The 26,186-nt window shown below is 44.4% G+C and overlaps 3 protein-coding genes and 1 long non-coding RNA gene across 5 annotated transcripts in view; 2 read left to right on the top strand and 2 right to left on the bottom strand.

Moving 5' to 3' along the window:
- Positions 1-10,353, bottom strand: part of tns3 (tensin 3) — a 43,708-nt gene extending 33,355 nt beyond the window's left edge. For both annotated transcript variants that reach the window (XM_076971959.1, XM_076971960.1), the window contains exons 1-3: positions 10,049-10,353; positions 603-752; positions 1-18 (exon numbers count right to left, since the gene is read on the bottom strand). The exon at positions 1-18 is cut by the window's left edge and continues 33 nt beyond it. In XM_076971959.1, the coding sequence (XP_076828074.1) occupies positions 1-18; positions 603-752 (168 nt within the window). In that variant the 5' untranslated portion in view covers positions 10,049-10,353. The remainder of the gene's footprint in view (positions 19-602; positions 753-10,048) is intronic.
- Positions 9,075-12,179, top strand: LOC143474496 (uncharacterized). Its single transcript, XR_013120793.1, has 3 exons — positions 9,075-9,362; positions 11,814-11,860; positions 12,130-12,179. It is a non-coding gene; the product is annotated as an uncharacterized LOC143474496 (long non-coding RNA).
- Positions 12,180-12,230: 51 nt separating this feature from the next.
- LOC143474494 (uncharacterized) lies at positions 12,231-14,939 on the bottom strand. The gene is made up of 2 exons (XM_076971962.1): positions 14,654-14,939; positions 12,231-13,992 (listed from the first exon to the last, which is right to left on the bottom strand). Exon 2 carries the CDS (start codon positions 13,987-13,989, stop codon positions 12,379-12,381), a length of 1,611 nt encoding a protein of 536 aa, XP_076828077.1. The 5' UTR covers positions 13,990-13,992; positions 14,654-14,939; the 3' UTR covers positions 12,231-12,378.
- Positions 14,940-15,148: 209 nt separating this feature from the next.
- Positions 15,149-18,398, top strand: cldn1 (claudin 1). The gene is made up of 4 exons (XM_076971963.1): positions 15,149-15,558; positions 16,322-16,486; positions 16,942-17,026; positions 17,439-18,398. The coding sequence occupies exons 1-4, from the start codon at positions 15,336-15,338 to the stop codon at positions 17,608-17,610; spliced, it is 645 nt and encodes a 214-aa protein (XP_076828078.1). The 5' UTR covers positions 15,149-15,335; the 3' UTR covers positions 17,611-18,398.
- The last annotated feature ends 7,788 nt before the right edge of the window (positions 18,399-26,186 follow it).

Raw genomic sequence — 26,186 nt, 5'->3', positions numbered from 1 at the left:
CTCTGACAAGTTGATCACCTGAGACGAGAGAGAGGTGTCAGTCCAGATTGTCAAAGGTTAAGAACACTGTTCTCTACACTTATGCTAATTTATCACATTCATCAAATCAAACAGACTGGTTACTGGTGTAGGATCAAATGATTAACCTCCAGCAAGTCATTTTAAATGATTTAGTCATTCTGAATAAATGATCTTTAGAGGTCAAACTTCAGCACTGATTGATATTTTGTCAGCTGTCTTTCTGGTCAACTGTGAGTCTCCTGTTAGTCAATACATCTGGAAGGACTAAAACAGCTAAACAGTGACTTCAAAGCACAGAGGCAGTGCGGGAGAAACACTCGTCCACTCGGGAGATTCCAGAACTGCGCAAACAGCAGTGACCCCAATCTAACACACCACAGGTCGATTCTCCAAAGAGCAAACCAAGGCCAGTCCAGCCATGTCATACTGAGCTCTCTAACTGGCTTCTTTAACTTTAGTGCAGAAATGTTTAGGATATTCAATGTTTAGGAGGTTCATGAGACAAGCCGAACCTTTTCCTCCAGGGACCATATTACTGAGCTGTTTTTGCGAGTGTGCGTGTAAACATACAGGCGACTTACCAGATAGTTATCCGCATGTTTGGACTTGAGCATTCGAGTGACATCTTTCAGGTTGTTTAGGTAGGTGTCCTCCGAGCAGGCCTGGGGGAAGGATACGGCAATGATGCGCTCCGTCACGTAGGTCAGGTCAAGTTCGTATCCCTCCTCCATCTGAGTACAAAAAGAACAACACACCCTTGGGCTTGGGCCACTTAAGACTCCACAGTAGTGACAAGACAGTGCCTGACACACAGCTCAAAACATTCACAACAGATTTGGCCTTCAATACATCAGTCATCCACATCCTTCTAACAGTGAAGGTACTGCTGTGTTCAAATAGTACAGTCCCCTCTGTCCCCCTAGGATGAAATAGTACAGTCCCCTCTGTCTCCCTATGATGAAACAGTACAGTCCCCTCTGTCTCCCTCTAATCAAATAGTACCGTCCCCTCTGTCCCCCTCTAATTAAATAGTACAATCCCTCTGTCCCCCTCTAATCAAATAGTACAGTCCCCTCTGTCCCCCTCTAATTAAATAGTACAGTCCCTCTGTCCCCCTCTAATCAAATAGTACAGTCCCCTCTGTCCCCCTCTAATTAAATAGTACAGACCCCTCTATCCCCCTATGATGAAATAGTACAGTCCCCTCTGTCCCCCTCTAATCAAACAGTACAGTCCCCTCTGTCCCCCTCTAATCAAACAGTACAGTCCCCTCTGTCCCCCTCTAATTAAATAGTACAGTCCCCTCTATCCCCTATGATGAAAAAGTACAGTCCCCTCTGTCCCCCTCTAATCAAATAGTACCGTCCCCTCTGTCCCCCTCTAATCAAATAGTACAGTCCCTCTGTCCCCCTCTAATCAAATAGTACAGTCCCCTCTATCCCCCTATGATCAAATAGTACAGTCCCCTCTGTCCCCCTCTAATCAAATAGTACAGTCCCCTCTGTCCCCCTCTGATCAAATAGTACCGTCCCCTCTGTCCCCCTCTAATCAAATAGTACAGTCCCCTCTGTCCCCCTCTGATCAAATAGTACCGTCTCCTCTGTCCCCTCTAATCAAATAGTACAGTCCCCTCTGTCCCCCTCTAATCAAATAGTACCGTCCCCTCTGTCCCCCTCTGATCAAATAATACAGTCCCTCTGTCCCCCTCTAATCAAATAGTACAGTCCCACTGTCCCCCTCTAATCAAATAGTACAGTCCCTCTGTCCCCTCTAATCAAATAGTACCGTCCCCTCTGTCCCCCTCTAATCGAATAGTACAGTCCCCTCTGTCCCCCTCTAATTAAATAGTACAGTCCCCTCTATCCCCCTATGATGAAAAAGTACAGTCCCCTCTGTCCCCCTCTAATCAAATAGTACAGTCCCCTCTATCCCATGATGAAAAAGTACAGTCCCCTCTGTCCCCCTCTAATCAAATAGTACCGTCCCCTCTGTCCCCCTCTAATCAAATAGTACAGTCCCTCTGTCCCCCTCTAATCAAATAGTAGTCCTCTCATCCCCCCCTGGCCAATGCTCTTCTGGAGTGTTGTGATGAGTGTGTAGATACGCTGTTCTGTCTTTCAGTTTCAGCGTGTTGTCATAGCTACCTGGCTAGCTAGTCTCAGCCAGGTCTCCACTCTAACACAGTTTGAACGTGCTCACAGGCTGTGTGGGAATGTTATCTTTCTCAAAGCAAATCTCGCTTAGATTAGATGCCTGCAGGCATGTGACATTCATGTGACATGTGGCGTTTGGCTGTGACCTCGAAATGGAGCACTTCCTGTGTTTCCAGAGCAGGAATCCTTTACTTCTGGATATTGTTTTTTCTTTTGGGTAATTTTTGCAATATCAGTATAAAGGCTAGCACTTGAATCTAAATCTGGCCCGATTCAGAGCAACCCACAGCACCATCTGGGTTCTAGTGATGCTCACAGACATTTAAATACTTTGCTGTGTTGATTTTGTGCATAGTATGAACAAGCAAACATGTTTAATCATGCTAGCATAATTCTTAATGTAAACTAAACATTACTATAATCAGTCAGCATGATGACTCGTCCAATCAGAAAATGCCTCCATTGTGATGTCATGAAGATTGTGATTCATTGCTGGTACATCCTGGGTGCTTTTGATCAGACCTGGAGAACACAGCGGGCGTTATGTGCTTCATGATGGCTGTGTGTCCTATAACAGTTCACGATATCTTTCACGATATCTTTCATGATATCTTTCACGATATCTTTCTATCTTCTTGACTCACTGTTACTGCCATTTGATTATGTTTGTTCTCTTAAACTACACCAAATGTTCCTTACGCAGTAAGACCCAGAGGGGAATGTCTCTGCCTGCTTTGTTTGCTCATTACAGCTTCATTACTGCCCCAGTTACACAGGCTCCTTCTGCTTCTGCCCCATTACTGCACTGAGAGCCCCTGTACGGTGACGTCCACTGTCTCGGAGACCTTGAGGACTTGTTTGTTTTTGTAACAATTTGCTGCATGAATGTGTAACTTAATGAAGTCTGAAATGAGTCTCTTTCACACACACTCGCACACACTGTGAAGTGTTGTACAAACAAAAGAGAGAGAGAGAGAGAGAGAGAGAGAGAGAGAGAGTGTGTGTGTGTGTGTGTGTGTGTGGGTGGGGGTGTTAAACTGACCCCACAGAAAGGGGCAATTGTGTGAAGGAGGTCATCACTAAGGAAACAGGGGGTTCCACTAGCGCAGAGGTCAGAGAAGGACAGCACACCTATGACTGACCTCTGACCTTAACCCTGACCCCTCAAAAGAGCTGGAGTCATACACCACTGCTCAATGAAATCATAATGGCACAAATAATAAGTTCTCAAATCCCTTTAGGATGTGTTCTGCCACACAAGGATAAGATCATTGATAACAGGATCAGGGCAATATACCAGCTTGTTAATTTGAAGAAATAAACTTCATATTTATATCAAAAAGGAAAAAGGCCTGAAGACTGAAGAAGTGGACGCTCTGACCTACCAAGATACACTTATGCTAAGCCACATTTTTAGAATAAAATATGAAGACACGTTTTCTCTCGATCATTACTGAAAGACCTTCCTGACAGTCCCAGTGCCTCCCAGTCCAGCGTGGCCAGTGTTCCAGGGGCTGGGACTCACGTATCCGGCCAGCCCCTTCTAAGGAAGGTCAGACCTCCGTGCTCTGACCCCTGACCCCTGGTCTCACCTGACAAGCCACCAATAACCAGTGCACCTACAACTGACTTGCCGATTACCCCCAGCCAGGAAACAATAAACACAGACAGACAGAATATACTGTAATCAGATCAAGTGTTTCAATGTGCATGACAGAAATGATGCATCATGATATAGTGAATAAATCCTGGGCACCAGTCACAAATACACATCATGATGACATGAGCAATATACCACACGCAGTGTGTATGAGCTCACATGATACAAGAGATATGGCAAATTGGAGTATTTTGTCTTATTTCAATCTCTCTCTCTTTCTCTCCCCTCTCTCTTCCTTTCTCTCTCTCTCTGCCATTCCCCCCCTCTCTCCCTCTCTCTCTCTTTCTCTTTTTCTCTCTTTCTCTCTGTCTCTTTTCACCACTGTGAACATTGCTGGCATGTTCCAGCATGCACCATTGAAGACGGCGGTCTGTACATCTACTCCGAGGCTCTTCTGTTGCTCCTCTACAGGACCTGAGCTGATGTTCATCCTCCAAAACCTGCTAACAACCATGATGTTATCAACCGTGATAGCACCACACACTGTGGACAAACATCACACCCTCCAGCAGGCATCAGACGCTGATGGCTTAGCTGTTTGTCAGACAGGCTCCTTCCACAAGCCATCCTGACTAGCTTTGATTGCACTTTCTTTATTTAAAGGCATAAAGACACTGCGGGCACAGTCTAAACCTCTGGGAACAGTTAACATTACACCAGTGAAAGCTTTTGTTCTTAGGACAGGCTAGTCAGGCCTAAATTCATCTTCAGGAGGTCAGCATCAATAAGAGACAGCTGTTCATCTTATATATCTGAAGGGTCAATACCTGCGAACACATATAGGAGGGTCTGTGGGGTTTAAGAGTCTATCCTCACATGTTCGCACAGGGCAGATGTGTTTGTACAAGTTTGTTCAGTCCACATGTGGAGGTCCAGTCTGCAGCCATCACACTTCCAGCTTGAGAACGTTTTAACAGCAGATCTTTCCTCTCAGCTCATGCAGAACTAAACTGCAAGGCGATGCGTCTGCCAGCGTTCGGACGCAGCGCAGTACTCGGGCTGATTCAGCTAACGCTTTTCTGTCCAGATAATCTTACACCAGACGACAATAACGAGAGTCCATGGAGGGTGGAGCCAGCGCGTGGCTGAAGTCTCAGCAGACTCTGTGTGGGCGCTGAACGCTGGGCTGGGCTTTAGCGCACTGTCACCACCACAAACATGCAGGTAGGGGGAGCGTGCTGCTACACGCCCGTGGCAGTGTGAGCACGCCCAGGGCCGACCCCTCCGCCCCTCCGCCTCCACACCTCCACACCTCTTGGGCGTGCTCCTGTTCCCGAGATGTCTGGTGGAGGTGAGCAGCTGGTTGGAGTGCCGGGAGACTGGGTCTACCTCCACCTCAGGCCTCTGCTCACACCAGGTCTTGTTCTCACAGGCGAATCTCAACAGAACTCCACCCCCACCTCCACCCTACACCTCCACCCAGGCCCCAACAGCTGCCTTTACCTGGTCAGGTGGATCCAAATTCAGGTCAAGCCAGGGTCTTGATGATGTTAGAGGGAACATGATGATGTTAGAGGGACATGAACAAAAGTATCACCCTACATCATTAGATTTTGACCTGAAAACCGATTAATCTTTAAACAGGGACATTATTGAAAGGCAGTTTGTACACCCTGTACTTGGGAAAGAAACATTTGTACTTTGTAATTATCTCCCTCTCTCGGTACACGAGCTCTTCACAGAAAGCAACAAACAAAATGTTTTCGAGTTAAATTCCATTACGAAACAGAGATTCTCAGAAGATTCAGTGCAGAGAGGAAGTAACAGCAGAGAGAATGCTGATTCCAGATCAGTAGCCCAGCAGGGCGGCCACACCTCTTACCTGCCTCAACAGTCTGGAATCTGATACCCTCAGGGCAGAGCGAAAGCCCTTTGGAGAAATCAGACAACCTACTAATCTAGCAACCACCTGCTAAACCAGGACAAGTCTCTCAGACAGACTGCAGTCTGGGTGTAAACAGCAACAAGGCTCACGGAAAAACACGTAGGAGTTATTATAATCGCATGAACGCAGTAGTTCTGTTGCCGAAGTGGTTCCTTTCTTAAATTAATTAGACAAAGACTTTTTAAAACCCGCTTTTAGAGATAAGAATAAAGCGGGAAAGATTTGCAGAGAAAAACCTGCCAATATTTCTTTAATGATCCCAGTTAAGTAGTGAATATTTTGAATATTTAAATTAAGTTAAGCTTGAGACATGCTTCAGTGATAACAGTCTCAGCAAGCGATGACTGATCCCCCAAAACAAGTGCATGTTGGAATCTGCATTTAAGTTCAGCAGTCTAAACTCTGAATAATAAATGGTCAAATCTTATCACCACATCTTCATGGCATGGTGACCTCTCAGGGTGCATGGGTCACAACTGCAATGCTTTCTCTCTCTCTCTCTCTCTCTCCCTCGCCTCAAGGTAATCAGAGCTTAAATTCCAGGTTGAATTCAAACGAACAGCCGTAATCTGCCGATGACCTCACCGAGGGTCATACAGGAGTGGACTAGTGGTTCTCTGAGTCACTGGGCTTGATTCTGCAGGATTACCACATGTATTCACCATTCTTGTGTGGAAGTGCCAGTGTCTTACAGATATTATCTGATATCACCCACGCACAGGTGTTCAAATCATGTGTGTGTGTGTGTGTGTGTGTGTGTGTGGGTGAAGAATGGGACGAATACAGCAGAGGGGGTCGTTCGTTTGAGCAAGGGTTCCCATGGCAGCCGAGGTGATTCTGTGTTTGCTTGCAAATACGTTTTGGGTGTCGTGTATGTTTTTCACAGAAGGCCATTTGAAGGCTCTGTCATCAGAGACAGCAGATGAAACAGAGCGTATTGCTAATTCCAGGACAGATGGTAAACTCAAATCTTTCATTGCCCTTATCAGATAACCTAAAAAAATAAATCAAATCGTAAAAAAAACCACATCCAGATTGAGGTTTGTTTTCTGCTGTAGTTGAGAGTACTGGAATGCACACGTGATGTGTTCACTCTCCTGCTCTGTCTAAATCACTCTAGCCCAACTGTCAACAGACCTAATCACTGTTGATAAGTCACTGAAAATAACACCATCATCATCAATATGACATCACACTGAAAGGGGCTGACTATTCTTACAACATAACTAGAAGGAGATGGATTCATCAGGTTTTACTCTCTCAGATTAATGCTCCTGCCTCTGTTGAAGGCCTCAATGGCTGACTGGGACTGGTTATGTACACACACTGCAGTGTTTGGCCATCTCGTTGTGTTTGGCTAAAGATGAGCGGTGAATTTAGCCAAGTCTCCATGAGCACATCAGATCAGACAGCCATGAGTCTCAGCTTACCACTGGAACAAAGGAAAATAAATACCAATCAATTCTAAATAACATCCATGACCTCTTGGATTCAAAAGACCATCAACCCAGGCACCAAAACCACATGATTAGAGTCTGGGCCAGGACAGGACGAGTCTAGAACAGGACAGGAGGAGTCTGGGACAGGAGGTGTCTGGGACAGGACGAGTCTAGAACAGGACAGGAGGAGTCTGGGCCAGGATAGGAGAAAGCAGACAGGTTACACAGCCAGCAGAGCTGCTGTAATTAATAATTACCCTCATCCAAACCATTCATCTGAGACAGGGAAGGTGGCCGAAAAAGAAAAAATCCTAGCAACACCCATCCGCCCCCTACACCCCGCCCACACCCTCCACCCCCTCCACCCCCGCCCGCCTCCCGAAGCCTCTTGAGAGGCACTAACTCCTGCCAGCCGCGGGGGGCTCGGGCTGCCGTCAGGACCGACCCAGCCAAACCGCGCAGGCTGATTAATGATCATCAGAGGCGGCTTCCAACGCCGACCAAGAGCAGCGGAGCCGTAAAGATGCAGCTGGACGTCGGGCTGGATGAGGGGCAAGACTGTCAGCCAGGAATGTGACCTCAGCTCACGGAGATGGGGGGGGGGGGGGTTAGGGCCCGGAGGGGGGGGGGGCTCCAGGACTGACCGCTGCTCAGACTCCAGAGAAGTGGAAGTGAGACATTTTCCAGGGCAGAGGGAGAGTTTGCCAGACCCCAGACTCACACGAGCGATATCATCTAGAGAACACCTGAGAACACGTGAGAACACCTGAGAACACCTGAGAACCCCTGAGAACACGTGAGAGCACCTGAGAACACGTGAGAACACGTGAGAACACCTGAGAACACGTGAGAACACCTGAGAACGTATCTTCGGCCTGGTGTGGAGAAAAATGACAAAACAAACAAGAGACTACAGATAGTCCTCTTGTTTACGGCCGCTTGCTAGTGTTGCCTCTGAATGTTGCTTTGCGGAGCCGACTCCCCTGAGCTAAACAGAACCGTGGCATGTAGGAGGAAACCAGGGAGTAGTGAGGAGCTATTTTGGCCGTGTTTATTCTCTACTGGAACTGTATCGTGTATTTCTCTCCTCCCATCACAAGACGCTCTGGAGACGAGGAAAAACGAGGCGGAAGCAACATGGACCGCAGTGTCTGGGCCGGAGAGACGGCCTGCGGCCCGCGTTAAGGCTCTAAAGCAGCTCCAAATTACGGCCTGCAGCTCAACGGGCCAAAAAAGAAACACACACGCTCCAAAACGGATTACGTCTTCCACTTTGTTCTCCTTTTTTTCTTTTCTCTCTCTCTCTCTCTATCTTTCTCTGCCTACATATGTTCCTTCACTCAGACCATCCGCTCATGAATTTTAGCAGGGCAACATTCTTTGTTGCTGAATTTTAGAAACTCCCGGGTTGGGCCTGCTGACTCTTTGTTGTGCTGAACTCCCTGGTGGAGGCGGTAATGGTTCACACATGTTGGTGGTATGGCTGCTCCTCGTAGTTATGACACAACACTAAAGGTCTGCAGACGCTGACGCAGACCCAGCAGTAGTTTAGCTCCGTGTCCGCTCCACCTGTGCATATATGCTCTGAGCCGTGTCTGTGCTCTGGAAGCCACAGGAAATGCCGCACAAGAAATCACTGTTTGTCTTTTGCCCAGTGGTCTTCATGGTCTGCTTTTCAAAAGAAATATGACAGCAACACTCTTGGCCTGACTAATGTTCTCTCTGTCCTATCTTAACCCAAAACACATTTGACGTTTCCTATGAAATGGAAATGTCAACTTGAAACCTCAAACTCACAAAACGCACGCAAACGTCAACCCGTGAGCCCCGTGCCGTTTATTACCATGTAACCACGGCAACAAATGAAGGGGGTGTACAGTTATTTCAGTGTACCAATGAATTCTGACGCGGTGAAAACTATCCAAGATGTCAACAATTAGAAACAGGGTCCGTGTGTGTTTGTGGCATATTGTTGGCGTTCAGGGTTTATTTTACTGCAAAAAGATTGCTTTGACAAGAAAGACGTGTTTTATAACCTGTTGAAACTCTTGCTAAGAATTTACAAAATACAAATGTATAAATTCAGTAGTAAATTCGTTCTCTGAAGAGACCCTCTGCAGTTTAAGACGCCCACTGGATGAGCTTGGATCTGATTGGCTGCTGCGAGAGTCAACAAGCTGCTAAGGAGGCGTCACAGAAGACAGGTAAGACGCTCGCGCACCTTTAGCCCGCATAAAAGCATCACTCACACGCGCCCGCGTCATTAAAAAGTCCAGCCCTCGAGGCAATAAATACTTCGCTGCAGCTGTGTCAATTGGGGAGGGAAAACACCCTCTCTCTCTGTCGCGCGCGCAAAGACGAATCAACCACACACACACACACTCACACAAACATAAGTATATTTCCTTTCTCGGCTGTGAGAGGTCCTGTATGTCAGCATGTGCTTCACATTAGCTCGAGGTCTGCGCCTAAGAAATGGCGCTAAACACCTTGTGCGCAGATACCAGACCGCGCTGAGTCGGCGACGTGAACACGCCGTCCTGGAAGTCAAGGAGGCGGTAGTACACGAGCGTAATGAGTAGGGTTCACTCTCTCATTCACTCACACATGGGCTCTTCAGCAGCCTGAATGAGCCCTCTCTCTCTCTGTCTCTGTCTCGCTCTCTCTCTCTCTTTCAGTCTGCGCCTAGACCAGCCCCCATTCACTAACTACACGAAACAAACTAATTTAAATTTTAAACACTGCGGTACCGGTGCCAGCCGTAACCTAAGTAACAAAATGCTATTTTAAGAATTATTCGTTGATCACAACAACTGTTGAATGACAAAGAGAAGTTTAAACACTGACTTCCAAAAATATTGCTTTATACTGAGTGTGTGAAAGAACTTACCTTTGGTTTCAAAGAGTCAACAAGTTTCTTTTCTTCTTCAGTCTTTGTACTAGGAGTAAAATTGCAGCAGGTCCCAGATCAGTCCCAGAAGACATGCAGACATGCCCTCACTGGTCAGTTGAAGGGAACTCTGTCCATTGTGTCTCCGCTGCAGACAGCAGTACCTGTGGTTCAGATCCCAGCCCCAGTGCAGCGTGTTCGTTCTGCTAGCTGTGGTGTAGTCTCTGATAGGCCCAGGAGATCCCTGCTGGGACCCAACTATACAAAACTCTGAGAGAGAAACACCACCACAAGCCCTAGAACGAACTCTTTCCTCTGATCCCTCCTACACGCCCTCTCCTCCCCTCCCTCTCCCACACTACCTCCCTTTCCTTTTTTTCTCTCTCTCTCTCTCTCCCTCTCTCCTTCTCTCCCCCTGTCTCCCTCTCTCCTCCTCCCCACCCCTCTGTCTGGGCAGTCAGGGACGGGTTGTGTAGCTGAAGTTGAGCCTGGCTGGAGATTTGGGGGAAGGGGGTTTAAAACACTCACAGGAAGGCGAATGCCTTCACGCTAGAGCTGACAGCAGCATTTAAAAGGCTTTAATGATACATAAAGGGACAAAAATAACCCAGAGAACCGTTTTGCCACTCCAGTGTGCACAGGAGTGCTTAATTTCAGGGTAAACATAAAGAGAAAAGCAACATTAGTGCCCCTTGCAGACCAAACAACTGAAGCTGTTTGAGAACTGTTCTCACAGCCTCACTGGCTGAAGGCTGTTTTTGTGTTTTAACATATCGTGATATTGTACTGCTGTCTGATGTCCTGCACGTCTGCCTAAAAGCCTCTTGTTTTCAATCCAGCCTGACATAACAGGGCTTTGTGCAGGATGAAGGAGTGTCCTGCTTAATTAATCATTTACTGTGGACAAGGTTTTTACATTCCTCTCACTGCCCACACTGATATTATCAGATAGGCAGTGGTTGGCTCTTGAAATCCAAGTCATGATTTTGTGGTAAAATGAATTCTGCTGTTATGCTGTAGATATAATCAAGGCTAAATGTGCAGTTGTGAGCTTCAACAAATTGATGTTTCAGACGTGTGAGTCCTTACACGAGAAATAGCACTCCTCACATAATTCTGTGTACCTTCTTTGTGGCTAGAGATTTATCTTATAAATTATATTACAGGTACAGAGATATATGTTATGTTATGTACAACATGTTATATGTATATAGATATGTTATGTACAGCATGTATATATATATATATATATATATATATATATATATATATATATATATATATATATATATATATATATATATATATCTGCTTTCTCTGTGCAGCTGTTACAGCTATGTATGGGGAAGCCACAATAAATTTATGTGTATATGAGAAATGAATAATTAACAAACTTTATGTATATATGACTAATGATTAAACTTTGTGTGTATATGACTAAAGATTCATTAACAAACTTTATGTGTATATTTCTAACAATTAATTATCTCAATAAACAACAGTGATCTGAATTTATGAGACATGCACTTGACAAACAGTCTGATGAGGCCCCAAATATCTGATGATATTTTTTATTGTTTGTTTACTTGTTTGTTTGTCTTTTTTCATATTTCATTTTGTAATTGTAATTTGCTTGGCTTTTTTATTTACTTGATTCGTTTATTGGAATATTACGCTAAGAGGGAGCTTGTTGGGTTGTAATCCCAGGTTAAGTGCGCCCTCTATGGGCCAGAATTAACATGGCATTACATGTTTTTTTTTTCAGGATACAGTCCTCAGAAATACTGGTGTACTCATGGACTACTTCAGGATGTATGGCGCTTCAGCAACAACATTGCAAAATGTTTACCATTTCTATCTATCTCTCTATTTCTCTCTCTCTCTCTCTCTCTCTCTCTATGAATATATATATATATATATATATATATATATATATATATATATATATATATATATATATATATATATATATATATATATATATATATAGCTGGAATTTTATTAAATTATAACATTTCTGTGAGAGTGAACATGATGCTCATTGTACTGTTGTCTGAAGTGCTGTACTTTGAACTTTACAGGACGTCCACCTCCTTTATCAGCCGTCTATCTCTGAGTCATAAGGTTAGAGCCCTCTGTGCATGTACACACGCACACACACACACACACACACACACACACACACACACACACACACACACACACACACACACACACACACGCATACACACACACACACACACATACACACACAGACCAGAGGTGGCTGCCCCTGTATTATCTGCATATTTTTTTCCAGTTTCATTGGATCCTCTGTGAAGAAAGAACAATTAAACAGTCAGTGTCAGAGTCCCGTTTAAGCACTGGTCTGACCACGATTCTGTCTTTATGTAACTAAAAGTGCTTCCGTCAACCAGATGGAAATTGGCCTCAAGCTTTAGATTGGAACATTTCATAAAAGTGCATTTAACGACCAAAGTGCCATTGACATCAAGGAGGCTGCACTGTTTGGTGCTAGAGGCAGCGCTGGTTGAAGTCTTCTCCGTGGCCGTCGGTTCAGCAGGGTGGTCCTCTGACCCACGGTTCGAGCTGTTGGTGCAGATGAGCAGGTTCTTGTGCAGAGAGGCCACGCTCTGCCCACGGAGGGGCTCAGGACTTGTGCACAGGATCTGACCAACGTCCTCAATGGCGCTGCTGCTGTAATCCAGCCACTCACGGAGGTAGTGCAGACCACAGTCGCAACGCCATGGGTTGCCATGGAGTTGCACGATGCTCTCAAAGCCAAAGGACTCGAAAAAGCCATAGGGCAGGTTCTGGAGTCTGTTTCTGGACAGGTAGAGCCGTGACAAAATCTCCTGGTCTTTTAAGAGGTCTGCCGCCAGCGAGCTCAGGTTATTTGCCTGCAGATGAATGGCTACGACGTTGATCAGCCCTTGAAAAACAGTGCCCGGTAGCTCTGTGAGCTGGTTCTCAGACACGTTGATGTACTCCAAAGTGGTAAGGTTGTGGAACAGCTCGACAGGAATGGTAGACAGCTGGTTATTGGACAGGTCCAGGTGAGTGAGGTACCAAAGGTGAGCAAACACCTTGGAGGGGAGCTCCACCAGCCTGTTTCCACTGAGCACCAGCTTCTTCAGTGTGCCAGGAAAGACCCCAGCACTCAGCTCTGATATTCTATTGTCTCTGAGATTCAGTTCCTCCAAGTTGTTCAACCCAGCAAAAATGCCCTGAGGGAGCTGTGTGATCTGGTTTCCCTGGAGCGAGATCTTCCATAGCTGCGGCGTGTGGTTGAAGGTGCCTGGTGGCAGAGAGGTGATCCGGTTTGAGCCCAGGTTCAGCGTCTTCAGCTGGCCCAGACCACTGAGCAGAGCTTCATCTGGCGACGGAAGCTCGTTGAAGGACAGGTCGAGCTCCTGCAGGTTGTGGAGATGGTCAAAGTGCGTGGAGCTCAGATTTTGCAGGCAATTTCCCCTCAGCTGCAGAGTCTCGAGTCTCTCTAGTGGGTCAAAGGTTTCAGGCAGTAAATGTTTCAGCTTGTTATTGTTCAGGAGAAGCTTGGTGAGGTTGTCCAGCCTTTGGAAGGAACCCGCCTCTAACGCCAAGAACGGACTCCCACTGATCTCCAGCTCCTCCAGACCAGGCAGCCGTGAGAAGGTGTGAGACGGAACCGTCCTCACGGGGTTGTTCAACAGCACCAGTTTTGTCAGCTGGGCCTCTTCATGGAAAACAATAGACGCCATGTTGGCCGCCACGACGATCAGAGTCCTTACCTGTGGGGAGATGCCCACGGGCAGACCCGTCATTCGATCGTCCGAGCAAATCATGGTGGTGACAGAGAAGCACTGGCAGGGGATGGGGCAGCTGGCACGGGTGTGGTTCAAGTCACCATGGAAACTCAACTGAAGAAGGGCCAATAAAACGATGACATGACCACTGGCCATTTCCTTGTGGGAAAACGGGACACATTAGCATTGTTAGCGGCATTAGCATTGTTGATAGCATAGTTTCTGGGGTCAATGAGTGTATGTCAACATCTTGCCAGTAACAACTGAGAAGCTAAACATTGTCAACATCTTTTCTGTAACAATTAAGAAACTAAAAGCTGGATCAAGATGAATGCTTGACAAAAAGAGGATGCAAAGCTCAGGTTTGTTTAGCCTTCAGAGTAATGGCCTGTGTAGCAGCCTTCAGTTCTGCTTATATGAACATGGCCACAGCTACTTTTGCATTACTGTGTCCGAGAAACTTGATCTGATTTGGAAATTGAAAGAACTGTGCAATATCACATGCATGCGTCAAGCACTTTATTACACTTTACAGTTTCATATGGTCACTCAAAATAGCTGAAAACATCCATCTTATGAGTGTCAATAAGGATTCCATTTTGATCTCAGCCCTAGTAAAGGACCAAATATTTGACCATAAAGTCACAAGTGTTTGAGCATTCCAATATGATTTAGTAAGGTATTTCTTAGTAAGTATGTATATTTGCAGTATACAATGACAGAAAACTACATTTTGTGATCCAGTTGTCATTAAAGCATAATTTTATTATTTTTTTAAAGAGAATTTTTCCAAATAAATTCTAAAGACATATTCACTTACCTACATGCTCAATTCCAGTGGACAGAGGTGAATCTGGAGTTGTAAAGTCTGTGTTTGATTTTCTAAACAAGGCTGCTGGTGTTTTTTGCTTACTCTGCTAAAGTGACGTATTTGCTATTGGTCAGTCACACTGTTTGACGGTAAGAAGTTACAAAATGGCTTAACTCCGTTCAACACGTTCACAGTACCCCACAGAGAACAAACCTGTCAAAGATTTATTTAGAATGCTAATTTGTTTTGTAGTGGATAAATCATCAGATTTTATTATATATCTGTTAATGTAGTGGTAAAGTATACATACATGATTTAAGTAATAATGAAGAAATAAACAGACTTTTTAATGATAAAAACACACAAGCAACCACAAGACCTCATTTATAGTACAAATTATTGTAAAGGAACTTTTTTAGATTTAAAGCAGATTTTACACAGCTGAGTTTCGACTTCATGAAACTTCAGTTTGGTGGTGTGTGGTTAAGAGAATAACCACAAGGTGGTGCTACCACATAAGAGTTTCACAACGGCGTGAGTGGGTTGGTGAATCACCCCAAGAAGATGCTCAGGTGACGCGCCAAACATCTGTCAACCCCTCAGGCATCACTCCTTCTCCAGCAGCTCGTCCCAGCGCATAACAGGACATTCAACTCCAACTCTAACTGGTCATCTTCCGTCCATAGACGAAATGGCAAATGGGGGGATCCAGCTACTGGGATTTACCTTGGCGTTTTTTGGATTCATAGGCTTAATAATATCCACAACCCTGACTGAATGGAAAATGTCATCATATGCAGGCGATAACATTATCACGGCTCAAGCTGTGTATGAAGGTCTGTGGCAGTCGTGTGTGTATCAAAGCACGGGCCAGCTACAGTGTAAAATCTACGACTCATTGTTACAACTACCAAGTAAGTTTGTTGTTCTAATATTTGCTTCTTTTCACTACAAAATGTGTTTTGTATATATATAGTTTCTATTGTTGTATTATTTTGCAAATTTGTTACATTATGTATTTTGAATATTCTTATCTATAATTTTTTGCTGGGAATACAGTGGCTATACTGTGGATGGAAGAATGTAAAAAAAAACCTAAGAAAATAAGGAATTAGGTTTAATTGCCACTGTGTGACCCAAATCATTGATAAATGTGTACGGTTGTGAAGTGGTGGGGGTTCACACCTCCTCCTCTAGCCCCTCAGAGCATGTTAAGACAAGCTCAACAGATGCCTTGAATTCCTTGTTACTGAGTAGTCTGGAAAGCGTACCAGAACAAACACACATACAAAACAAATGTACACTTATTTCGCAACGTAAAAAATATCATATTGAAGTGTAAACATTTAGTACTAAAATCACCGTTATTGGAATATCTGAAAATATCTGATATGAAATAAAATTGTATTTAGCTTAGCTGACCATTTAAAATGAAAATGTACCACAATGTCCCATTCACTGCAAAACAGCTCCCCAGTGTCAAACTAAGACCCCAGTAACATGGCAAATGTGCCTATAGGTGTTAATGGGGGTGTAGGAGGTGCTCTTTCCTAACTGGATCTGTAATCTTAAAGTGTGTGTGTGTGTGTGTGTGTGTGTGTGTGTGTGTGTGTGTGTGTGTGTGTGTGTGTGTGTGTGTGTGTCACTAACCCTAACTCTGTCTCTCCCATCCTCCAGTGGAGATACAGGCTGCGCGTGGTTTCATGGTGGCAGGGATTCTTCTGAGTGGCGTGGCCATCTTGGTGGCGATGGTAGGGATGAAGTGTACCAAGTGCCTGTCTGAGGACAAGCAGACCAAGAACAAGGTGGCCCTAACTGGAGGGGTGATCTTCATCATCGCAGGTGTGGAGATGAGAGCCAAACTCTTTACATAGATGTTGTTTCTCACTTTAAAATAAACAAGAAAGTGGAAAAAATAGCTTTGTTTTTGACCTGCTAGGGAGCTGTTACTGTCTTAACTGTGTCCAGAACTGGGGTGAAATAAAGGCAGTAGATTAAACCAGAAGAAGTGTTTCAGATTTGGTGGTGGACAGTTTGGTTGAGTAATTTGAAGTTCTTGGCTGGGCTATATTTACCTCTAACCCTTTGAACGTCTCAGCATAACCACAAGTACAAGATCTTAATGCACACAGTGAGTGCAGTACTATCCTGATCTGATGATAATCTTAAGATTCAATGGTCTGTTTATTTTTCTGCTTTTTAAGAAACTGTATTGACCTGCATGAGCTTCTTACTGGGATGTTGTTTGTGAATTCGCATTGTTAAGATCTCATTGGCATTTGGGGTCACGTTTGCAGGTATTTGTGGCTTTGTAGCCACAATCTGGTATGGTGACAACATCAGAAGGCAGTTCTTCAACCCTTTCACTCCAACTAATGCCAGGTGAGTATCTGGGGGGGTTTCTGGAGTCCAGACACCTCTCCTCTGATGGCTCTCTGGTGACTACTTACATTGTGTGATCATATGAATTCATTATAAATCTTTTAAACAAATGAATTTTGTATGCAAGTTTAATATGTAAGTTATCTTGTGGGGTAGTGTTTTTTCGGAGTGACAATTTGTCAGGGTTTATGCATCTGCATATCTACAATCTAAATGCAGATACAGTTTTGGAATAACTGATCCCAATAAACCAAAATCTCCAATAATTCCTCATGATTAAACCTTCTCAGTGTATCGAGGTCTTGCCTGCAGGGGTAAGAGCAGATACTAGGTCAGATCTTACACTGCAGAGCGCTCAGGTAGGACACTATCATCCTAGCATCCACTAACATCCTCATGCTGTTTGCTGCAGGTACGAGTTCGGCAAAGCCCTGTACATCGGCTGGGGTTCCTCTGCCCTGGCCATCATTGGCGGCAGTCTGCTCAGCTGCACCTGCCATGGCAAGAGCTCGGCGGAGAAGGCGTCTCGTTACCCAGCCTCCCGCCCTCGTCCAGCCGCGCAGCAGGGCACCGGATACGTTTAACCCCCGCCGCACGGCCCGGCCCCAGACGGGCCGCTGTCCTCGTGAGCGGCGCTGCAGAATGAGAACGCTGAGCTGGGGCAGAATCCACAACACGCAGCGCAGCCGTCAGACCTCTCCGCCGCCCCTCAGGAAATCACGTTTTCTTTCTGTTTTAAGTAAAAAACAAAAAAATAATAAAAGAATATTGTCACCATTAGCATGACCATCATCAACATTTGTGTCCCACTGTAGTGCAAAATGTGATGAGTGGTTTTATTTGAATGGTGTCAAATTTGCGCGTATGATGAATGACAAATGCACAGTTAGCTGTGGTTTTGTTTCATGGGGAGTTTCCACATTGCCCAGCTGAGAGTTCATTAACACTTTACTACTGGCCTGCTCTGGTGATCCTGGGGCTGTTTTACGGTGAAAAACCATGCACTATCCTGGTAACCTTTTAAACCCAAACTCAAACCTCCTAAAATACATATAGAAATGACAATAAACTGCTAGAAGATTTGATATTATACAAATTAAGTCCCTAAGGTTATTCAAACCTGTCCCTCAGGGGTTCATGAAGCCCTGTGGATCTGCAATCATAAGGTCAAAACACACAGAGGGCCGGCAGGGTTCTGGTGGGCTGAACCAGTTTTAAACTGCATACCTGGTGATGATACTGCAGTGCCTCTTGCTATGATGTGTGTTGCCAGGACATTTGCTTTATTTGTGAGATTTTATCATTTAATGCTCAGTGATTCTTATTTTACTCTTATCTAAAAAATGTTGTCCAATAAAACTCTTTTATAAGATTTGTGCAACAATATATTTTTTTTTAAATCGTCTACACCCACAGCCTATGATCACCAAGTTTTTATAACCAAATTCATTCATTCATTATGAATGATATTCATATAATTCATATTCCTGTACAGGCCGAATTCCTGTACATAGATGTATTGAACCCACATTCCTCTGGTGATGCCATCTCTTGGGAATCAAAGACACCAGCCGTTGCATCTCAAGATTAGATTTTTGATACCTGTGGAGACACCAGAATGGCATAAAACATGGGAGAGACTAGAACAGACATGTCTTCTTTCGTGATCTCAGCTCCCATCTGAAAATAAAGCGTTTGTTACCATTCATTTGTATTACGTTTCTAAGTCAGTGTGTAGTGTAGTGCAGTGCAGTGTAGTGTTTAGGGAGTGTCGGTCCGTGTTAGGTGTGGGTGTGTGTGGTGACTAGACGTGTCCGTACTCGCTCGTTTCTGAACCTATAGCCTGAGGTGCTGCTTTATTTCTCTTCGACTGGTGAAGTCCTGAAATGTCCTTTTTAAAAAAACACAACCCAGAGTTAACAGCCCCAGGACGCTGCCTGCCATGTTGTGGGACGCTCCGAGCCAGACTCCACAAAAGCAGTAAAGCTGGACCTATCAAGCAGGAGCTTTCTTTCTCTTTCGTTTTATATAATGTGTCTTTTTTCACAGAAATTTTGTAAAAGTACAGAAAATTTCAGACGGTCTCCAGCCGTCTGCGCCACGAAGAAACAATATTTAAACGTTTCCTGCCATAGTGTGACGTGTTGGCCATTTCACAATGGTAAAACAGCGCCATCTACTGTACTATCCATGTAGTTACCGCTGATCTTGCATCTGCTGTTAATCGGTCAGACCACGTTACAACACTTACAACCCATTACAACAGTTTCCAACTACTTGTTTTGAACAGTCCCTTGTGTTATTCGGGAGACAGATTTAGCTGCTACATTGCATTTACAAATGTCATTTTAAAAATGTACCAAAGTATTCTGAACTTTTACTAAGAACCTTTACATTTTTATTTCTATTTTTTCGGTGCTATGCCAAGTTTATTTTTTAAATCTGAGCAGGGCTGAAGCTGTCGGCTGTTGTTAGCACAGCTGAGAGCCCCGTGAATACTTTTCCCTCGCCATTACCTCTGCAGTCATTTGAAGACTTGTGCCACTTGGCACAGCGAGTTACACTATCGCGTTTCAAGAGTTTGGGCAAAAACGTACTTTGGCCACAAGGGGGAGCTAATGCATTATTATTTTTGTAACTCATTGGTTGACCACTGGGGACAGAAAATGAGAAACACATTTACCATAAATCTAATATATTCTGAGCTTTGCTGTTTAGACCTCATCTGACCTACAATGACAATTTATATTTTACATTTCTATGTGAAATTAACTGCTGAAAATAGGTCAAATGCATTTTTATAGCCACAATATCAAGATAAATAGATTCAGCTGTGATAAGATTATATATATATATATATATATTATATATATATCTGTAGTCAGGGGAATTGGGGCAGGAGGGCAGGAGGCTGAGCTGAGGAACATCAGGAATTGTATAACATCAGAAAGGCAGCAAGAGTCCTTCACCAACATGCCTTCACCGACACGCTTCAACTGTGACATGCATCAACTGACATGCTTCAACTGACACGCTTCACTGACACGCTTCACTGACATGCTTCAACTGACATGCATCAACTGACATGCTTCACTGGCACGCATCAACTGACACGCTTCACTGACACGCTTCAACTGACACGCTTCAATTGACACGTTTCAACTGACACACTTCAATTGACACGCTTCAACTGACACGTTTCAACTGACGCTTCACTGACATGCATCAACGGACACGTTTCAACTGACACGAATCAACTGACACGTTTCAACTGACACGCTTCAACTGACACGCATCAACTGACACGTTTCAATTGGCACGCTTCACTGACACGCATCAACTGACACGTTTCAATTGGCACGCTTCACTGACACGCTTCAACTGACACGCATCAACTGACACGTTTCAACTGACACGCATTAACTGACACGTTTCAACTGACACGGTTCAACTGACACGTTTCAACTGATGCTTCACTGACACGCACGGACGGTGTTGGGCCCCCCCCAGTTTTTACGGTTAAAACCAAATATTTAAATAGCGACCAATCCATGTCCCCCCCACTTTTTATTACAAAATTACGTCCATGCTGACACGTTTCAACTGACATGCATCAACTGACACGTTGTCATCACACTGCAGATGACCAAATCTGATGTATATCTGACCAGTGTCCCTTATGTGAGTAATCACACTGATTGGTTAGGCCCCCTTAATACCACGGGATCGTATTCACATCAGCATCACATGACCAGTATTCAGCTGTCACTCTCTGTCGTTGTGTCTGATGCTCTTGGAGGGCAACAGCTCACTGACTCTGACTGCTCTTCCCAAAGGCAGGATACTCCACACACTCCGTCTCTGTCTTTATTAATTAAGCTGGTCTTAACACTGCAGTGTTTTAGGGAGATGGGTCCCAGGCCTGGCTGAGGTTGGTGAGTCATTCCCAGTACGGTGACCACAGACTGAGCTCTGTGTCCACGGGTCGGTGGACCTGCCACACACGGGCTTTCCCGCCAGCTAGAGGAGGAGTGTGCGTCTGCTCTCTCTCTCTGCCCAGCTGACACGGCTCTAAAAGGGCCCATTCGCACCCACAAAATGGCTCCCTTCACTGCAGAAAACCTGTGCCAGGAGGAGCAGGGTGAGGGTGTCCCTCGCCCCCCCGGGCCAAAGATGACACCTCTACTCCTCTAGTGCTTACGGAGAGACATTTCTGAAAGCCGCTAGTTGTCCAGGGGACGCCTGATCCGACAGACGTAAGTGGCGGTCTGTGTTCGGGCCTGGTCGCCTCGGCGATGCGGTCTCCGCAGCTATGCTGAGCGCTGAAAGGTGTTGTTTTTCCAACGTGAAGAGGGGCGAGAGAGGGGCTTCTGGGAAGGCGTCAGGGACACACTAACGTGCTTCAATGCAGTTATGCTAATTTGAGGTCTCTTGCATTTATACGTCTGCATGTTCAGGCTTGATTTTCTAGACACAGGAAGCTTAGTCCTAGAGACTAAAAATAATTTTGAGAGTGGAATATACATAGGCAGTGCAGGACCATGAGGTTTTTCTCTGCTTGGCAGGTTTAACGATATCTTATATCCTAGTTAGACCTCACAGATGTAAACGGAAAGGTTTGTTTAACAAATTATGCAAATCTCAAAAGTAATGGTGAATGTGAATGTAACAGTGTGTGCCGTTGGATCAGGAAATCCAAGTTTTTGGTCTAACAAATCAATAATTTTCCTGATTTGGATAATCAGTTTAGTAAGGCTCAATTTAGACCTGGTAGAATTAAAGGCCTGTTCCTAGCATTTATGGCCTGAATTGGGTATTTATAGTTTGGCCAAATTCTGCTTTATTAGATACACCCATCTCATAAACAGGTATGAACAAATTTTCCAGCCACCGTTATTCAGTTTATTATGCAACAGCTATCCACTGAATGGATATTACACGGCAAGTTCAACACAGCATTAACAGAGTGTGGGTGTAGGGGACACACAGGGTGTGGGTGTAGGGGACACACAGGGTGTGGGTGTAGGGGACACACAGGGTGTGGGTGTAGGGGACACACAGGGTGTGGGTGTAGAGGACACACAGGGTGTGGGTGTAGGGGACACACAGGGTGTGGGTGTAGGGGACACACAGGGTGTGGGTGTAGGGGACACACAGGGTGTGGGTGTAGGGGACACACAGGGTGTGGGTGTAGAGGACACACAGGGTGTGTGTGTAGGGGACACACAGGGTGTGGGTGTAGGGGACACACAGTGTGTGTATAGAGGACCCACAGGGTGTGGGTGTAGGGGACACACAGGTTGTGGGTGTAGGGGACACACAGGGTGCGGGTATAGGGGACACACAGGGTACGGTGTTAGTCTACAGGATGGCTGATATAGTCTGTGTTAGTCTACAGGATGGGGTGCAAAGTTTGTTCCAAACCGCGGACAGAGAGAGAAGCTGCATGAATGCCCAGAATGCCAAGGTGCAGCGTGGAGAGAGCAGAGAGCTGTGTGGTGTCTCCAGGGTCCAAACGCCCCTCCCACTCGAGCTGTCACATTGTCCAGCTGCATCAGAGACACGTCCAACACACTCGGCTCATAAATCACTGTAAACAGGGCATAGTGGCCAAGGACAAAATGGCAAACATCCTCCTAATCTCTCTCTCTCTCTCTCTCTCTCTCTCTCACACACACACACACACACACACACACACAATTTCTCAGAGCTGTCTGAACATGAACCTTTTGACTCCTTGGATTTTATTATCTTACCTTATTTATCTTTTTATTGCTATCTTAATATTTATTTTCTTTTATCCTGATAAGTACTAATTCTCAGTACTGCTGTTCTGGCATTTTAGTAGTTTCTAGTGAAATATTCTTTTGCATTTACTTTAATGTTTACAGTAAATTAAACAGCAGATGCAGACAAATGACTCCAGTGGTATAAATGCAGGGCTGGTTAGTGTGCTGATCTGAGATCAGTGGTATAAACGCAGGGTAGGTTAGCGTGCTGATCTGAGATCAGTGGTATCAGTGGTTAGTGTGCTAATCTGGCCTGCGCTGTGCTTTCAGACCCTGTCCAGTACAAACACAGGCACAGCTGGGAGAAGCACAGTCATCCTACAGGCCCCGGTAACATGCAAATGAGCACTGTCTTCACCATGGCAACCAGACTACAGTCCTGGAGCTCACTGGAGGAACCTTCTCAGTCCTGTGTGCGGTTCTTGCCTTTGTGTTGCTCTGCTCTGTGAGTTCCTCACAAGCCCCTTTCACATGCCACTCCATAACATCATACTGCAGCTGACTAAGGCACGAAGACGTCTTGTTTCACAAAAGATTTGTGAGTAAATAAAAAATACATGTTGACCTACATACAGCCAAACTAGAACTTTCAATAGAACTAGAACACTAGAACTTTCAATAGAACTAGAACACTAGAACTTTCAATATACCTAGAACACTAGAACTTTCAATAGAACTGGATCATTATGCAGTGTTTTCCATTCAGTGTGAACGCAACTGCTTTATTTTACACTATTATTTCTAATAGGTTACACAGTGTGCTGCAAATAAAGCAAGATTGCTTTTCCTGATACTTCCAGTGAACTCTCTTAAAACGTGCTTATACGGCAATAAACAGCGGCATGAAGGCGTGTAAAGTTTTCACAGCTGTCTATGACGTGTGACCGGGAGCCAGCTGCTTTTCTACTGAAGCCTCTGTGCTCTCTGGCGTGGAGAGGAGAGGTTGCTGAGACGTGGGCCCTTACGCCACCGCTCTTCCCACGCAGGGATTACAAGCCCCCTCCTTCAATGAGCAGGGCTCGATGGTCTAGAAATGCAGATCAGAACACACACCTGTGAAACAGGGGCCACTGTGTGTGGACACACTGTTGTGAGCTAATGTCACATCTCATTTGTTTGTTTGTTTGTTTGTTTGTGAGGTGTTTGTTGCTTCTGTTTAGGTCTAATCTTTGTTAACCAACAGAACCTAAGAACCAAATAGTGCATAATAAAGAAAAAAAGAAAATAATCTAAATTGTTAGAATCTGAAATTTGTCTTCATGATGATGGTCAGGATTTATTTGAGTTTTATTCCTTTTGGGGGGGGAAATTTATCTTATTACCTAAATCTTCCTTCTAAATATTCTGTGGAGATCTTCATCTTAGATATCCAAACCAAAATTGTTTTAGATGTTTTAACACCCTATATTCTAATATATACGTCTGAAGTCTTGACAATTTGATTCAAAATGTGTTATTTTAATGTATGTTATTTCAAGTCTCTCGGATACAGAAATATCTAGAAAGCCTTCATGGTGAATGGTTTCACCAGTGCCTTCATGGTGAATGGTTTCACCAGTGCCTTCATGGTGAATGGTTTCACCAGTGCCTTCATGGTGAGTTGTTTCACCAGTGCCTTGATGGTGAGTTGTTTCACCAGTGCTTTCATGGTGAATGGTTTCACCAGTGCCTTCATGGTGAGTTGTTTCACCAGTGCCTTCATGGTGAATGGTTTCACCAGTGCCTTCATGGTGAGTTGTTTCACCAGTGCCTTCATGGTGAGTTGTTTCTCCAGTGCCTTCATGGTGAATGGTTTCACCAGTGCCTTCATGGTGAGTTGTTTCACCAGTGCCTTCATGGTGAATGGTTTCACCAGTGCCTTCATGGTGAGTTGTTTCACCAGTGCCTTCATGGTGAATGGTTTCACCAGTGCCTTCATGGTGAGTTGTTTCACCAGTGCCTTCATGGTGAGTTGTTTCACCAGTGCTTTCATGGTGAGTTGTTTCACCAGTGCTTTCATGGTGAATGGTTTCACCAGTGCCTTCATGGTGAATGGTTTCACCAGTGCCTTCATGGTGAGTTGTTTCACCAGTGCTTTCATGGTGAATGGTTTCACCAGTGCCTTCATGGTGAGTTGTTTCACCAGTGCTTTCATGGTGAATGGTTTCACCATGGTTCCCTCTGGTTTCATTTTCGTTCTCCCTGGTTTTTCACTGCTGACTTTAGGAATGTAGTTCAGCGCTGTGCATCTGCCACAGATTCAAATGTATTTGTTGTGACACTTTTATTGCCTCAGGATCATATGACAATATAAGCATGAACTTGTGCTTCTGTCATTAAGAACATGATACATTTAATTTTACTGACTTAAAGATGCATTTTATTACATGAACTGCTCAATGAAGGAGAGATTTGTAGAGGAAACACTAATATTTTCTGAGTATACTTTCAAAAGTGGTACTAAGTGGTGGATACTAAATCTGCCATTACGGAAACATGCGTCGTGTAATTCCTGACGTAAAGGGTTACATCATAGCATCCTTTTTATTCACACGTTATACACATGGAGATGGGACACATTTCTTTTTGCACCAGGGCCCAAGAGATGTGTAAGGACATGCTATAAATAAGACAAGGCCTATTACAAAACCCTTTTTTTCAGAGAACACTTGATGTTAACATAAAAATCATGTTCAATGTGTAGTTTTAAGTATGATGTTTTAATAATTTTTTTAATTATTTAGCCTTCAATCATCTAATGTATACATAATGTTGGTGAAAATGGAATTAGTATATACAACCCATTCCTACACATCTATCAATACCATCATTCATTGATAGATTTAAGTGTCTGGCCAAGATTTTATATTTGAGAAAATATAATGGATGGATGACATATTTTGTGTGATGATGTTTGGTGTGATGGGTGATATATTTTGTCAGCTAGCATACCCAGCAGTTTTGTATTTTCTTAGCTGTTGTACCCTTAATCATTCTCAACCAAGTAAAGATGTTCATTTTGTGAGATTGCTAATTTTATAAAGTGGCCATTTGGATCTGAAACATTATCATCTTATACTGGCTGTGTCTCTCAAACTAAACAGAAGTCTGAGTTTCATTTAGGCTTGTCTCTTATTCACCAAACAATAAAAGAGACATAAGGTAAATGTGAAATTATGAGTCTTTGTGATGACATTTGTTACCCTGTAAAGACCTGTGGTGACATTAGTTACCCTGTAAAGATGTGTAACGACATTAGTTACCCTGTAAAAACCTGTAAGGACATTAGTTACCCTGTAAAGATGTGTAACGACATTAGTTACCCTGTAAAGACCTGTAAGGACATCAAGAATTGACTTAATAGTTAAAAACTTAAAGATTTCAGAATCGAT

The sequence above is a fragment of the Brachyhypopomus gauderio genome, chromosome 14, assembly GCF_052324685.1.
Source record: "Brachyhypopomus gauderio isolate BG-103 chromosome 14, BGAUD_0.2, whole genome shotgun sequence".
NCBI lineage: Eukaryota > Metazoa > Chordata > Actinopteri > Gymnotiformes > Hypopomidae > Brachyhypopomus > Brachyhypopomus gauderio.
This window is presented reverse-complemented; position numbering and strand designations above follow the sequence as displayed.

Coding starts and splice junctions, on each gene's coding strand:
- LOC143474494 (XM_076971962.1), bottom strand. CDS start 13,989: ATGGCCAGTGGTCATGTCATCGTTTTATTGGCCCTTCTTCAGTTGAGT.
- cldn1 (XM_076971963.1), top strand. CDS start 15,336: ATGGCAAATGGGGGGATCCAGCTACTGGGATTTACCTTGGCGTTTTTT. Junction 15,559..16,321: donor CTCATTGTTACAACTACCAA/GTAAGTTTGTTG, acceptor CCCATCCTCCAG/TGGAGATACAGGCTGCGCGT. Junction 17,027..17,438: donor TTCACTCCAACTAATGCCAG/GTGAGTATCTGG, acceptor TGTTTGCTGCAG/GTACGAGTTCGGCAAAGCCC.